At 37.1% G+C, this 15,490-nt stretch overlaps 2 protein-coding genes across 3 annotated transcripts; one reads left to right on the top strand and one right to left on the bottom strand.

Annotated features, from left to right (window-relative positions):
* Positions 1 to 8,372: 8,372 nt before the first annotated feature.
* Positions 8,373 to 11,197, top strand: LOC108487504 (uncharacterized). Of its 2 annotated transcripts, none has more exons than XM_017791861.2 (3): positions 8,373 to 8,776; positions 9,197 to 9,518; positions 10,703 to 11,197. In XM_017791861.2, the coding sequence occupies exons 1-3, from the start codon at positions 8,617 to 8,619 to the stop codon at positions 10,992 to 10,994; spliced, it is 774 nt and encodes a 257-aa protein (XP_017647350.1). In that variant the 5' UTR covers positions 8,373 to 8,616; the 3' UTR covers positions 10,995 to 11,197. The 2 variants fall into 2 exon arrangements, with proteins under 2 accessions (XP_017647350.1, XP_017647349.1); XM_017791860.2 differs by having other exon boundaries at positions 8,374 to 8,776; positions 9,197 to 9,593.
* A 56-nt stretch (positions 11,198 to 11,253) lies between these two features.
* LOC108488298 (RING-H2 finger protein ATL73) lies at positions 11,254 to 11,673 on the bottom strand. Its single transcript, XM_017792584.1, has one exon. It carries the CDS (start codon positions 11,671 to 11,673, stop codon positions 11,254 to 11,256), a length of 420 nt encoding a protein of 139 aa, XP_017648073.1.
* Between the last annotated feature and the right edge of the window lie 3,817 nt (positions 11,674 to 15,490).

Genomic DNA, 15,490 nt, shown 5'->3' with positions numbered 1-15,490 from the left:
CTACCACGAGGGGTCGTGGGCAAGGTAGAGGTGGCAATGGTAATGGACGAGGACGTGGGGCCCTGGCAGAGGTGCTGGTCATCTTTGAAGTTCGACAACCGGCGTTAGTTTATCTTTGCACGACGTCGTGAGGAGGGTGACGCCCCGATGTTATAACTGCACGTTCTTCATTCATAGCATGCCTTACATCGCTTTGATTGATGTGGGTTCCACCCACTCGTATGTTGCTTGTGATGTATCGGGGCTTTGGATGTGCTTCGAGAAGACCGTGAGTGGGGTATCGATAATAAGTCCATTAGGACATTCGGTTAAGGTAGATAAAATTTTTAGGGCGATCAGTTAGGGACACAAGATAAAATCTTTGAAGGAGATTTGATGGAGCCGCCATTTCGGATTTTGATCTTATTCGGGAATGGATTGGTTAATTAAGCACAAGGCGACGTTGGATTGTGCGGCAAAGAGGATGGTACTAAGAACTACCAAGATGAGGAGATAATGGTCATAGGGAACGAAGGGATTATTTATCCAATGTTGTTTCTGCGTTAAGAGAGAAGTTGATCCGGAAAGGTTGTGAAGCGTACTTGGCCTTTGTGAGTCAAACGGGACTTAAGGAGATAACGGTGGAATCGGTTAGGACTATTAGGGAATTTCAGGATGTATTCCCAGATGAACTTCCTAGATTACCCCCGAATAGAGAAGTCGAGTTTGGAATCGACTTACTACCGGGAACAGCTCCTGTGTCCATTGCACCTTATCGGATGGCACCAAAGGAGTTGGTAGAATTGAAAGCTCAGATTCAAGAGCTCTTGGATAGAGGGTTTATAAGACCAAGTGTTTCCCCGTGGGGTGCACCGGTACTGTTCGTAAAGAAGAAAGATGGGACTATGCGCATGTGCATTGACTATCGGCAGTTGAATAAGCTGACTATTAAGAACAAGTATCCGTTACCAAGAATTGATGATCTGTTCGACCAACTAAAAGGAGCCTCGGTGTTTTCTAAATCGACCTTGGTCGAGGATATCATCAATTAAGAGTTAAAGAGGGGATATTCATAAGGCGGCGTTCGGGACTCGACATCGGACATTACGAGTTTCGGTAATGCCATTTGGGTTGACTAATGCACGGCGGCATTCATGGATTTGATGAATCGGGTATTCCACCATACTTGGATCGATTCGTAGTCGTTTTATTGATGATATCTTGGTGTATTCGGAAGCGGAAGAGAAGCATGATGAGCATCTTCGTGTAGTCTTGCAAGTGTTAAGGAGAAGCAACTATATGCAAAGTTTAGTAAGTGCGAGTTTTGGTGAAGGAAGTTACCTTCTTGGGGCATGTTGTGTCTGCCGAGGGGATCAAGGTGGACCTCGAAGATTGAAGCAATTCGGAATGGAAGCCACCAAGTCGAATGAGATTCAAGTTTTCGGGGTTGGCGAGTTATTATCGGAGATTCGTGGAAGGATTTTACGTGTTGGCGACCGCTAATCTAAACTTATAAGGAAGGGAGCACCTTTTGTTTGGACAAATAAGCAGAAGAGGCTTTTGAGATGAAGAAGGTTTTGACGAAGCGCCGCTTTTGATTCACCAGTCCGGTAAGGATTTCACTGTGTGTACTGACGATCGTCACATGTAGGTTTGGGTGCGTGTTGATGCAAGAGGGTAAAGTGGTCGCTATGCTTCACGACGACTTAAGCCACATGAGGTGAACTACCCTACTCATGACTTGGAATTGGCGCGATAATCTTTGCACTTAAGATATGGAGGCATTACGTATGGGGAGAAATGCATCATCTATACGGATCACAAGAGTCTTAAGTACTTGCGACTCAAAAGGAGTGAATCTTAGGCGTGAAGGTGGATAGAGTTGTTAAAGGATTATGACTATTCGATCGAGTGTCATCCGTAAGGTGAATGTCGTGGGTGATGCGCTAAGTCGAAGGACGATGGCGAAATTAAAAGCGATGTTTGCTCGTCTAAGTTTGTATGACGACGGAAGTTTATTGGCGGAGTTCTGGTAAGACCGACTTGGGTAGAACAGTTAAACAGCAGTTGGAGGACGAGTCGTTGGTTGCTCGGGTTCGGCAAGTTGAGAGGGGAGAATCGACTTTGGGTTAAATAGTGAGGGAGTTCTTTGTTTTCGAGGAAGAATTTGTATCGAAAGACTCGACTTGAGATTGATGATTTTGAAAGAGGCACATAATGGACCTTGTGCTATGCATCCGGAGGGAGTAAGTTGTATCGAGACTTGCGAGAGCAATATTGGTGGCCCGGCTTAGCGAGAAGTGACCGAATTTGTTGGGAGATGTTTGACATGTCAACAAGTGAAGGCCGAACATCAACTACCTTCGGATTGTTACTGTAGGTAAAGATACCACTTTGGAAGTGGGAAAGGGTAACTATGGACTTTGTAAGTGGGTTGCCGTTGACACCTTCTAGGAAGGATTCGGTTTGGGTGATTATGGATAGACTCACGAAATCGCTCATTTCATACCGTCCGAACCGATTACTCACTTGAAGTTGGCGGATTGTATGTGGCGGAAATAGTGCGATTGCATGGTGTGCCAAGATCGATAATTTCGCATCGAGACCCAAGGTTTACATCTCGGTTTTGGCGAAGTTGCATGAGGCATTGGGAACGCGATTGGATTTCAAGACGACTTTTCACCCTCGATCGGATGGGCGATCGAGAGAGGTTATTCAGATTTTAGAGGATATGTTGAGGGTTGTGCTATTGAGTTTAAAGGCACTGGGAGGACCATTTGCCCTTAGCGGAGTTCGCGTATAACAACGATTACCAAGCAAGTATTCAGATGGCTCCATATGAGGCACTATATGGCGAAGGTGTCGCTCACCTACTTGTTAGCGTAATTGGGGAAAGGCAAATACTTGGGCGAGTTGGTGGCGAATCAAGACAAGATTAAGGTGATCGAAGCGGTTAAAGAGGCGGCGGATCGACAAAAGTCTTATGCCGATCTGAAGCGTAAGGATATTGAATATGCGGTAGGAGACATGGTCTTTTGAAAGTTTCGCCTTGGAAGAAGATCTTGAGATTTGGAAAGAAGGGTAAGTTGAGCCCACGGTTTATTGGACCTTATCGAATCATTAAGCGGATAGGGTGGTGGCTTATCAACTAGAGTTACCTCCGAATCGGATCGCATTCACGATGTCTTCCATGTGTCCATGCTAAGGCGATATCGTTCGACCCAACTCATATCGTGCGATTCTGCGTAAATTGAGGTACAATCGGATTTGACCTTTGAAGAGAAACTGTGCAAATACTTGATCGTGATGTCAAGGTGTTGAGAAGCAGGTCAGTCCCGTTGGTGAAGGTACTTTAGAGGAACCATGGCAAGGAAGAAGCTACTTGGGAGACCGAAGAGGCAATGCGTCAGCAGTACCCTCAACTGTTTGGACCAGGTAAATTTCGAGGTCGAAATTTCTTTAAGGCGGGTGGAGTTGTAACATCCTGATTTTCGGGTTTTCGTGAATCTTGATATTTTAAGTAAATTTCTAAAATTTGGTATGTGATTATGGAATTCATAATGTGGGTATGTTAATGGGCTTATGGAAGGCCCATGAGTTGGCCAAAACCTAGTAGAATTTTTAAAATTTTGGACTTAGGAGTTAGGGGTTCGGCTAGGTGCCCTTATATTAAGTTGTGGGTAAAATGTATCACAAAAAGAGCTTTGGTAAAGTGGTAAGGGTGACGCCACTAAGCTCCTAAAAGGTGGCGTGTGGAGCATAAGGAAGTCCCGGTTCGATTCCTGTGTTGGCAAATAAGAGGATTTATTTTTATGTGCGGGAAGGGTAAGTGTTGGAACCTAAGTGGATTCTGTAAGAGGAGAGTTGGATCAAGTCAAATGCATAAATTAAGGAGGGATAAGGGAGAGATTTTAGGATTTGAGAGAAGGATGAAGCTTAGCCGTTTGGAAGGGAGATTTGAGAGGATTTTCGGTAGAAGGATATCAGGCTAGTTAATTTCGGCATTAGGGTCTGAGTGTGCCGATTTCTTCTTTGGTATGTAGCCTTCTTCTCTTTTCTTTCTCCTCTTGCCGATTGTTCTTAAGCTAATCCCTCTCTTTTCTCTTTCGTTATTTCTTCCACAAACTCTCTACTTCTTATTCTTCCTCTCTTTCGTTTATAGTAAAAGCCGAACCTATCATTCTTCTCGCTTCTAACCGAATATCAATAAGCCAAATCTCAAGGAGTCAAAGGAAGTCGATTGCTCTATAAAGGTATACACTTGTTCTTTTTCTTTTAGCCGATTCTTGTTATTTTAAAAAGCCTTTCAACTCTTTTGTCAACACCCTTTTGGTCCATAACCACTTTTTCTTCAAATGACCCAAAAGCCAAAAACACAAAGACCCTTGGGTGACTTGGTGGCCGATTCGTAGGATCCTTGTGGTACGGGTTCGCTAGTGTTTTAGAGTCTGCATTGCGTTGAATCGGAGTTAACACGAGATTGAAACCGTTTGGGTAAGTGAACCTTGGTAAGTGCTCGTAGCTTTAATCAATTCAATCTTAGGGAGTTTAAGAAAAGCCGAAACCTCTCTAATTTAGGGAGATGGCCGAATATGGGCATAGACTTTATGGGGTCTTCTTTTAATATTTTTGGTTTATTTATTGAAGGAGCAGCAAGGTGTAGTGTCGCTTTGGAGTAGCTTGGATCACGGAGTAGCTAGGCCTAGTCATCAATCGCGACAAAGGTAAGGTGCCTAAGGCCATTATGGATGGTGGTAGAATGTGTAAGTGTTAATATTGGAAAGTTCTTATTTTGGTTCAATTATTGTGAGCTGATCTATTTAACAATTGATTATAGGAGAAATCGTGTAGGAGATCTCGTCAAGGAATATCGTAAATCAAGTGTGTAACGAACCCTTTTTCATAGCTTAAAGCGATAAATGCCGAAAAGCCGAAATGCCGAAATTCTGGCATTTCGAGGACTTGTGAGCAAGCGAACGCTCACTAGTTAGTTAGAATCGATGAGACGATGATCGAGAATGATGGAAACGGTAAGAGTGTGATTTTTGGCGTTCTTAGTAAGTTGGGCCTCGAGGGGTCGAAGTGGGGCCCATTGGGCTTTCGGGCCCATTTGGGTAAAATTGGTAGAATATGAAAACTAGTTAAATTGCACATCGAGACTGATAAAACCATTATGGAATATAGGCTAAATGGGCCTAGATGACGAAATTGGCTAAGTAGGGCCCATTAAGGGTTTTAGGCCCAATAACTCGTTCTCGCTAAAAATGGGTCAGAATCACTGGTTGCACCCATGAATTGTTAAGTAATCATTAATAAACATGGAAACCCTAATTTGTGGTAAAATTACAAGATTACCCTTATAATATAAAAATGACCGTTTTGCCCCTAGGTAAAATGACCATTATACCCCTAGGGTTTATGTATGATTTTAATACATGGGATTTTGATAAATATGGTATGTATGATATGCACATGAGGTAATCATAAATGCATTGGGTTGGGTTTTATATGGATGGGGAAGTGAAAAGGGCTTATGCCCTGTTATTGAAAGGGCTTTGGCCCTAGTTATTAAAAGAGGCTAGGCCTCGGTTATATGATAAAGACTATCTTTGCCGGTGGAGAGTTTAGGTGGTGGGTCGAGTTAATCCCCACATGGTGTGTTGGTTGGTACGGTGGAGAGTAGCGGATGGTGGGTTGAGTAGTCTCCCAAATGGGTTGCATTCTTTCATTGAAATTATATGTGACATTGAAATGGGCCTAAGGGCCATACTGCTTTCTGAGAAAGGCTTGACCCAAGATTATGAAATATGAAACATGAAAAGGCTTGCCCAAGAATATGAAATATGAAAAGGCTTGACCCAAGATATGAAATATGAAACATGAAAAGGCTTTACCAAGATATGAAATATGAAATACTGAAAAGGCTACTACCAAATGCATGATTGAGATTGGATTTGGGCTTAGACCCAATAGGTCGTTATTGTTTTGGGCTCGAAAGGGCTTGTTGCACACCTGAGTTTCCAAACTCACCCCTTCCTTAACCTTGCAGGTGAGCCTTGATGTGAGGACTTGGGCGGAGAGGATTCTTGAGTGGCCACGGTGATCATCTTTGGGCTTTTAAACAAGTATTGGTTTTCGTTTTAATTACTTTAATTATTATTTACTTTTGGGTTGTAATAAGGCCAATTTTAACTTTCCTTTCATTTTTTGGGATTATTTTAATTTTAAGAACTTTAAAAAATTGGTTAATAATTATTCAAATGGGCTAGACTTAGGACGTGTTTTCAAAACGATATTTGTTTTTAAAATATCTCAACATCACGATTAATCGATTTATCAAAGGTGTCCACTTAAACAAATTTAAACTCGATATAACAAAGTGTGGCTATGGTTGTGGGCATGTCTAGGATTGGTTCCAATCAAAGAGCTTGGTACTTAAGCGCCTTCATGGCTCACCTCCTCTGTCTCGGATACCTACCGGTGCCCGGCTTCCATACACTTTGTTAACTCAATAAAATATATGGTTTTAAAACATTAAAACGAAACGTGGGTTTTCAACTCCAATGTGGCACGTCAGATTCGGCCATAACGTCTGGGCCGGGTTTGGGGTGTTACAATAATAATTTATTTGGTTTTCTAACTTTATAAAATAAAATAAAAAATTTTTTAGTCGTTCATTGTTTCACCCTTTTTAGCCCTTAAAAGTTAATTAACTTTGTCAATGTGGCATACATATTGATAACCACGTGAATGTCACTTTAGTAATTAATTAATTTTCTTAAAATTTAAATATTCAAATAATATTTTTAAAAATAGAAATTATTTAAAAAGTATAAAATATTTTGTAATTTTTTTGAAAATAATTAATTGTTAACGTGACATACACATGGATTGCCATGTGGACGCCACATCAACAAAGTTGATAGACGTTAAATTTTCCATCAATTTTGGGGTGATTTGATAATAGTACAAATTCAAGGTTTAAAATAGATAAAATATTAAATTGAAGGCTGAAATAACTTTTTTTTTTTGTAAAATTGAAAGGTCAAATAAGTAATTATGACTTGTTTGTAATTTCACATGCATGACATATTTGGTGTAATTGGAGCATGAGAATGAGAATTAGAGTAATTATGTAAGTAATTACAAATAACATCCCAATTACACTATTCAATTTTTAGATGAGAGTGAGACTTAAAGTAATTGTGTAAGTAATTACAAATAATTACATTGTGCTTGACCACCATAGAGTAATTAGATGGAAGAATAATTACTATGGATGGTAGTAACTACATCCTATCGAAATTACAATAAATTATAATTTGCTAACAAAATGTAATTATGTTGTAATTCTTTATGTTGTATTTGGTAGTAGAAATTGTAACTACACAGTTGCATAATTTAAATTTAAAAATATTAATTATTATAAAACTTATTAATAATACTTAAAGAAAAAATTCTAAACAAATATCAAAATTAAAATCAAATCATTGTATGTAATATGTTAGTCCAAGAAAATAGTTGACAATACAAGTACAAATAAAAATAACAAGAAAGTAGTTGACATTGGCATTATTGCTAATGCATAAAAACTTGGTTTCGAGTGTGCTGAAACATGTTTATTCTTTTTTTAGATTAGATTGAGATGGCGATGTTAATACGGGGAATAAAACCTTAAAATAACAAATTTCTTCTTAACTATATTCCAAACATTTGAAAGTTTCAAATTAAAAAGTTTACAAATCGTCTTTAGTGTTTGTGTGTAGCTTTATCTCTTAAACAGTATCGCATCTCATCATATGATGTAAGAAAATTTTTTTATATCTACATAACTAATTTTGTGGATTACCATATACAAATTTTAAACTATTTTAGAGTCTCTCCTAAATAACATTTCTTAACACTCCATTATTTGAGGTGTAAACCTACTTTGTAATCCTTTAATTATAATAGTTTTATAAACTTAATTTACATCAGACTTATGTTAGAGTGTCAAATATTATACTCCATGAGAAAACATTACTTTTTATTTAAATTATAACTGATAAATTAACAGATCAACATAATTATTAATAAATATGCAAATAATTAAAGTGAAAAAAGATGTTCGCCAAAAAGGAAAGAAATAATTAAAGTAGAAAAGGGTTAAAATTACGAATAATGCCGTAAATTAATATTATTTGAATTAAATTGAATTGATTAATTAAAATTAATTAAAATATTAATTTAAAAAATTTAAATCAATTAAATTAAAAATTGATACCAATTAATTAAACCTGTTAAAAACCGAATTAATTATTTTTAAAAATTTTTAATAATAATTTAATAATTCAATTCATCCCATTAAACCAATAAATAAACTAGTTTCACCACTTGTCGGATTTAAAAAACATTGAAATAAACAGTGAATGAAGGGAGAGTGTCAGCAAACCACACAAAAGAACAAACAAATTTGTGTCCAAAGATATTCATAGCAGCATTACTTTTGCTTACCTTTTGTCTGTTTGTTAACAAAATTCCTTTGCTTCCTTCATACTTCAATTCATTCCCTTTCTCTTCCCCAACAATCAAAGATTCTCCATACGTTAAAACAGAGACAAGGTGAGGTGAAACGAAAGACAAGCAAGTCTCCTAGAAATGCGGAGCTTAACATTGGGTACTTCACTTACACTGTCTCCATCATCATCAACCCCAACACCTTCCTCAAAATCTCCTCTTTCCCTTTTAATCAAACAGCCTCCACCCTTTTTCCCTCCTTCTCCCAGGGTTTCTAATGAATCATCAATCCCCAGATTTGGTAAAGATTCTGTCTTTAATGGGTATTTTTAGAAATTTTTTGATGAATAGGGATTTAACCCATGTCAAAGATTATTCCTTTCTTTTGTTTTTCAATACAAAAATTGGGTTTTTGTCATTTGTCTACGTCTGAATTTAGTTGTACATGAAGTTATTGGATTTGGGTTTTTTTTGTTCTTTGCTATGAATTTGCCAATTTGCTTTGACTATAAGTGTCCTCTTTTATGGAATTTATGAATGATTCCTTTTTTATGGAAGGTTGGTAGTGATGGAATCTGGGTTTATTTCTTTTTTTGGCTAGACATTCAACAGGTATTTCATGTTTGATTGTCTATTATATGGATAAAAAGAATCATAAAAGTGAAATTGCTATGTTTAGAGGTCATTTTTGTTGAGAAAGGTGAATTATATTTGTTTGTAGGAGCATGTAGAGCTACTCAAGTTGTCGATCTCTTTCCGACTGTGTCTCCCGAGATTGTTGTTCGGGAGGCACGGTTAGAGGATTGTTGGGAAGTAGCTGAGACTCACTGCAGCTCGTTCTTCCCCGAATATTCCTTCCCTTTGGATTTCGTGCTACGAGTTGATAGACTGGTGGGGATGTTGTCTGGATTTTCTATTCCTCCTGGTTGCCGGAGAACTTGTTTGGTTGCTGTCATTGGTGGTTCAGTTGGTGATACGTTTTTATTTGGAACTGAAGATTTCAAAATCGGAGGTTTCGACGGAAAATTCAGTCTTAATAAAGGGTATGTGACTGGTATATTAACTATCGATACCGTTGCTGATTTTCTTCCTAGAAAAGGACCACTTCGACAGAGAAGGTGAGTGTAATTATTGGCTGCTCTTCTATACTAGTTTAATGTCATTTAATACAGACATGCCACTTGAAACTTACTCTATAAGAAACTTGTTTCGTTAAACGTTAACTACTTAGGATGCAAAATGACAGTCTGAAAATTTTCAGTTTTATGTTTGCGTAAATGCAGCTCATCAAAGTTACCATAGCTTTGTCTTTGTTTCTTTAATTTACATTTTGCATGTCACCCCATTAATGTTATCAATAAACAACTTACATGTCCTGTCTTTGGAATCCATTAACAACTTATGAACAGTGTGTTCTAGTTCGAAATAAGGCTTTCAGGACCATTAGCAGACTATTTTAGTCCAACCTTGTTTGCTAAACCTAACCCTTTGTCTACCCCTTCATACCAAAATGCCAGGAATGGAAAAAGACAGGTTTTCTCCATTTTAATCGGTTCTTTTTGTACTGAGTTTTTCTTTTTCAGCTCATAAGCAATGAGAGTCCAAGTGAACCTAGCAAAGTTTCTACATAAATTATGTTGTCTTTCCATTCTCGATATTTTCATTTGGTAATGTACATAGAATCAATAGTTGGTAAGGATGCCTGGTGTCGGTGTCTTGAAAACTAAATTTCCTGCACAATGCCAGAGGTTCATTATTGAAGAATGGTTCTATGTGACTATTGATGCCTGTTAAAGCCTACGGGGATAAGAGAACTCATTTAAACCTCCTTTCTCCGTTAATCTTATTTAGTGAAAGTAACCAGAGTTTTCTGGCTAGGACAGAAAATATTCCGGCAAACGTTTGTGAGAGGGCTGAAAAACAGACAGTGAGGTGAGACAGCATGAACCTCTGTCAATTCACAGTTCTTAACTCGGGGCCTTATATATCACCTCGAGTTAAGAGGGCTGAAGACAGTTCTTAACTCAAGACCTTATGTATTGGTGTTCTGCAGATGATAGAGTTCCAGTTTTAAGCAATTATAGTAAGATTAGACCTGCTGGACGTTGTTACCATTATATATCGATGTTCATTGTTTTGTTCATTGAAGTCGACTCTTTACATGCAGAAAGTACTCTAATTATTAATCTTGTGATTATTAAATAACACACTTGTATCTTTATCACAGGACTGGAATTGCATACATATCAAATGTTGCGGTCCGGGAGAGATTCCGTCGTAAGGGAATAGCTAAAAGGCTCATAGCCAAGGCTGAAGCTCAAGCGAAGAGCTGGGGCTGCCGTGCCGTTGCATTGCACTGCGATTTGAACAACCCTGGTGCAACAAAACTGTACAAAGACCAGGGTTTCAGATGCATTAACGTGCCCGAAGGAGCAAACTGGCCTCAGCCGAAGACCGCACCCAATGTGAAGTTCAACTTCATGATGAAGCTTCTAAACACCCCTACTACCACTGCATAAATTCTTTCACAAACATTGAAAAAGAGAACCGGATAAAACTCATCAAAGATGCAAATATGTAGGATGTCTGAAATTAGTTGTATATAATTTGAACATGATGGGATTCGCTTCAAATATTTGTAGTTACTGTATTTATTATCTGTGAGTGTCGGTTATAGATACGTTTAATCTTTTCTAAATGAATTTCAATATTTAAAGTGTAATCATATCCTCATACTCGTGTCCGGATAAATACTTGAAAATAATAAAAAATACATGGTTACATGGTCGAACCACGACAAAGGGGGCGATGCGAGTTCTTAACCAGCCATTCATCTATGCAAAGTTGATGATACAGATGGTTGCAGTTTGTAAGAACCCTACAAGAATCTCCATCTTTGAACTCTTCTAAGCATCTGACACACTCGGTGCAACGCGATTCAGTTCCTTCTTCATTCTTGTACTGAACAGCGGTCTCGACCATGATCAGCCTTGAAGCTTCTTTGAGCTGCTTCTGCAATGGTGGTCCTTGCATGCCCTGTTCAGCTATCGGATAGTTAGATACCCCAATTTCGGGATCTCGGTTGGAAGAATCCATGCGAAAACAAAGGACAACCATAAGTATCATAATCAGTACAATAATGAGTGCCCATAATGCAACCAATGCATACATGATGATTAAACTCATGGTGTCTGCCATGGTGAAAGATTTTCGTAATATTCTAAATCAGATGACTTGGATCAAGTGGTAAATAGGGGTTTTTTTTTTATAGGGATCCTTTCCTAATCCTTTACTTGCTAGGAAAGTAATATTTTAATCCAATAATGTTAGTGTTATACAATTATTTATATATCTTATATGACTTTAATATGGATTAGGATAATGTTAAATGTTATTTTTCAAGGCATTATTGCATTGTATTTGTTTAGACTTTATTAGTAATATCATACATCAATCAACACCTAATTAAATACCATTAGTTTTTATATCTCTAATCAAATCTCGAAATAATCCTAAACCCTAAATATTTTATTTTATTATTATTATTAATTAATTTTATTTATTTATTTAACATAAAGAGTTGGAATAATTAGGGTTAATAATTTACTTTAGCGTCGTTATTATTTAATTAAGTGGAATAATTAAAGTTGAAAGATTATTAAGGAGAAATTGATTTCATGTAGGGCTTTACTTTTCTTAAATATTGGTCTAATCTTGTTCCAAGTACCTACATTCTTCTAACATTTGAAATATATTCTTATTTATTTTTAATTTCAAGAATTTAATCTTTATATTTTTTATTTAATAGTTAAAATTTTATTTTTTATTTAATAATTAAAGTATAGCTGACCTTCTATTAAATTAGATTAGGTGACACTTTCCATATGCTAAATAAGCAAATAAAAATATTGAATATGAAATTGTAAGGTTTTTGGTTTTAAATGAAAAATAAAATATTCCATACTAATGGATTCCGGTCCATTACCGTGGATTCCAATGCACGAGATCTTGTAGCTCTTATCAATGAGGCCCTATCAATAAGTATTACACAAAAGAAATCAATTATAGATACTAATACAATTAGATCTGCTCGTCATAGACAAACTTGGGATTTACGATCCTAGGTAAGAACAGTTCAAGATCATGAGATCCTTTTCTATCATATAGGAAGGGTTGTTGTACAAAATGTACTTATAAGTGATTGCCCCTTAGATCCTATATCTATCTATACGAAGAAAAAATCATGTAACAAAGGAGATTATTATTTGTACAAATGGTACTTTGAGCTTGGATTTTGAGTTGTTCTGCTGAATCGGTCACTCAAGACCTTTGGTCACCCGAATTCGATGAAAAAAATGGGATCGCTTCATATGGGTTTGTTGAGAATGATTCTAATCTAGTTCATGGCCTATTAGAAGTAGAAGGCGCTTTGGTGGAATCCTCACGGACAGAAAAAGATCGCTGTCAGTTTGATAATGATTGAGTAACATTGCTTCTTCGGTCCGAGCCAGGGAACCTCTTATATATAATGCAAAATGGATCTTGTTCTATCGTTGATCAGATAAATCTTTATGAAAAATACGAATCGGAGTTTGAAGAAGGGGAAGGAGAAGGAGTACTCGACCTGCAACAGATAGAGGAGGATTTATTCAATCACATAGTTTGGGCTCCTAGGATATGACACCCTTGAGGCTTTCTATTTCATTGTATCGAAAAGCCCAATAAATTAGGATTTTCCTATTGGGCCAAGTCATTTCGAGACAAGCAGATCACTTATGATAAAAAGGAAGAGATTCATGAGAATGATTCCGCCTTCTTGCATAGTTTTAAATTCATGTAAGAATTTTTTTTTGATTTTAAAATGCGACATGATTTATTAGCAGAAGTTATTTCAAAATCTTATCAATTAGGATACTAAATTTTGACATTAAAAATAGAAAAAACTAAATTTGAAATATATGAAGAAAAAAGTATTTCACCAAAGTATCCGAATGCAAAATAAATATAATTCAAATTTATTAATTATAAATATATAATATTAATATTCTATAATATAGTGAAACACAACAACATAGGAGTAAGTAAAACCATGGATGTTACTGTTAAGATTGGATATGTACATATGTATATATATCTTCAGACTTATCTCTATTATTGTTTTCAGGTAACATCCCTCCTCCAAAAAAAAAAAAAAATACAAACTATCTCAACCTCAAAACTACAATGATTACACTAGCAAGCCAACTCATAGCAAAAGAGGCTGCCATTGGAACACAATACTCAAATGCTGAAAGGCACGACCCATTCAGTGTCATTAAGGTTGGGCAAATTTGTCTAAAGCAGATGTGTCCAATGCTTGAAATTCCTTCACTGCAGCAGCTACTTTGAGTCCGAGTTTCACTGCATCTTCATGGCTTGGCGCCTACAACACGTGTTGTACTCATAGTAGTATGAAATTCTTTGCATACTACATTCATACCTCGATGTTAAGAGGAAGGACGGGATCATGAAGTGAAAGCCTACGGAGAAACCACCCTCCGAACCCGGAAACTCGAACCTGTTTTCAAAGGGAGTTTGCAAAACCTGTTTCCGTAAGGTGGTGAAAGAAAGCCTATATCTAACTTCTGGTTATCCCTTCATAGTTCACAGGTGCTTTCTGAAGCTTGGGGTTTGAAGCAATGGAGTTTCCCAAGTGTTGCAGCACTGCTTCTCCGTATTTCCGGAAGGATCTGTGAGGTTCTAACAGTCAGCAACTTTAACAGAAATTATGCGGACATAAAAAGATCAGAGCAATATAGTGCACCATACCGTCCTTTAAGATCGGGATGATTCTGATTAATCTTTATTCGCAGCTCCACAGCAATAGCTGGTTCCTCCAGACCCTCGACCAGATCGGTTAAAACTTTGCTTCCAACACCTTTGCCAGAAGCCCTTGCTGAAGCAAGTTTATTTAGGAGTTTGACCTGCACTCAGCAGAAGGTCAAATGGAATTGTATGAGATGGACAAGTCGATGTGTATATTAAGTCAATGTTTTCGTTGATATATACGGGCCAACCTAATACATGCAAGAATAGGCCTCTCTACAACATAAAATTAAACAGCTTACCATCAAGTATGCCCCATCATCAAGCCAGTGATTCTCTTTCAGATCTCCATGGCCACTGGTTTCTATAGCTAGATGTGATTCCTCTCCAATAGAGTTCTGTCAGTAATTATTTTAGTTCAGTACAGGTAAGAAAGAACTGAAAGTTCGACGAGATGATGGGCCATGGTGTAAATAGTTGACAAGGATCGTCGGTACCGAATGATAACATGATTAAGGATGGATATTCTAAAGGATGAAAACATATAAAGAATTTCATCAATGACTAATGTTGGAAAATAGTGTCGATTAAAGTCTATCTACATTTGTAAATGGCAATGGACTAATGATCAGCACTAGTAATCGGGCGAAATCATTCATGCTAAGTTGTTGATATCCCATTCACTTATTTCGATAGCACTCTACCAACGGAACTAGAACTGATATAAATATTGAAAAGCTAAGGAAAAAGAATATGAAACTTACCAATCGAATAGCCTCGTCAATGACATTCTTATAGCCTCTTTTGCATCTATGGTGCTTTCCTCCTAAAAGAAATTGAGACTGAGTTTTCTCTAGAAGAGGCAAAGCAAGTATATACATGTCAATTCCGTTTGTGTCGTGCCAAGTTTCTTTTCAATGAATGAAGTAAGTCTGTCTGAAGTCACACTGTCAATTTAGTATCCTAATTGATAAGATTTGGTAAAGATTCTATCTTTAATGAGTATTTTTAGAATTTTTTTTTATGAATATGGATATAACCCATGTCAAAGATTATTCCTTTCTTTTGCTTTTCAATACAAAAATTGGTTTTTGGCATTTGTCTACGTGTGAATTTAGTTGTACATGAAGTTATTGGATTTGGGTATTTTTTGTTCTTTGCTATGAATTTGCCAATTTGCTTTGACTGTAAGTGTCCTCTTTTATGGAAG

Source organism: Gossypium arboreum, chromosome 10 (genome assembly GCF_025698485.1).
Source record: "Gossypium arboreum isolate Shixiya-1 chromosome 10, ASM2569848v2, whole genome shotgun sequence".
Taxonomy (NCBI): domain Eukaryota; kingdom Viridiplantae; phylum Streptophyta; class Magnoliopsida; order Malvales; family Malvaceae; genus Gossypium; species Gossypium arboreum.
This window is presented reverse-complemented; position numbering and strand designations above follow the sequence as displayed.

Excerpts from the sequence above, each read along its gene's own strand:
- LOC108488298 (XM_017792584.1), bottom strand. The coding sequence starts at position 11,673 with ATGGCAGACACCATGAGTTTAATCATCATGTATGCATTGGTTGCATTA.
- LOC108487504 (XM_017791860.2), top strand. The coding sequence starts at position 8,617 with ATGCGGAGCTTAACATTGGGTACTTCACTTACACTGTCTCCATCATCA. Across the intron at positions 8,777-9,196 it reads ATCATCAATCCCCAGATTTG|GAGCATGTAGAGCTACTCAA; the intron begins GTAAAGATTCTG and ends ATTTGTTTGTAG. Across the intron at positions 9,594-10,702 it reads GGACCACTTCGACAGAGAAG|GACTGGAATTGCATACATAT; the intron begins GTGAGTGTAATT and ends TCTTTATCACAG.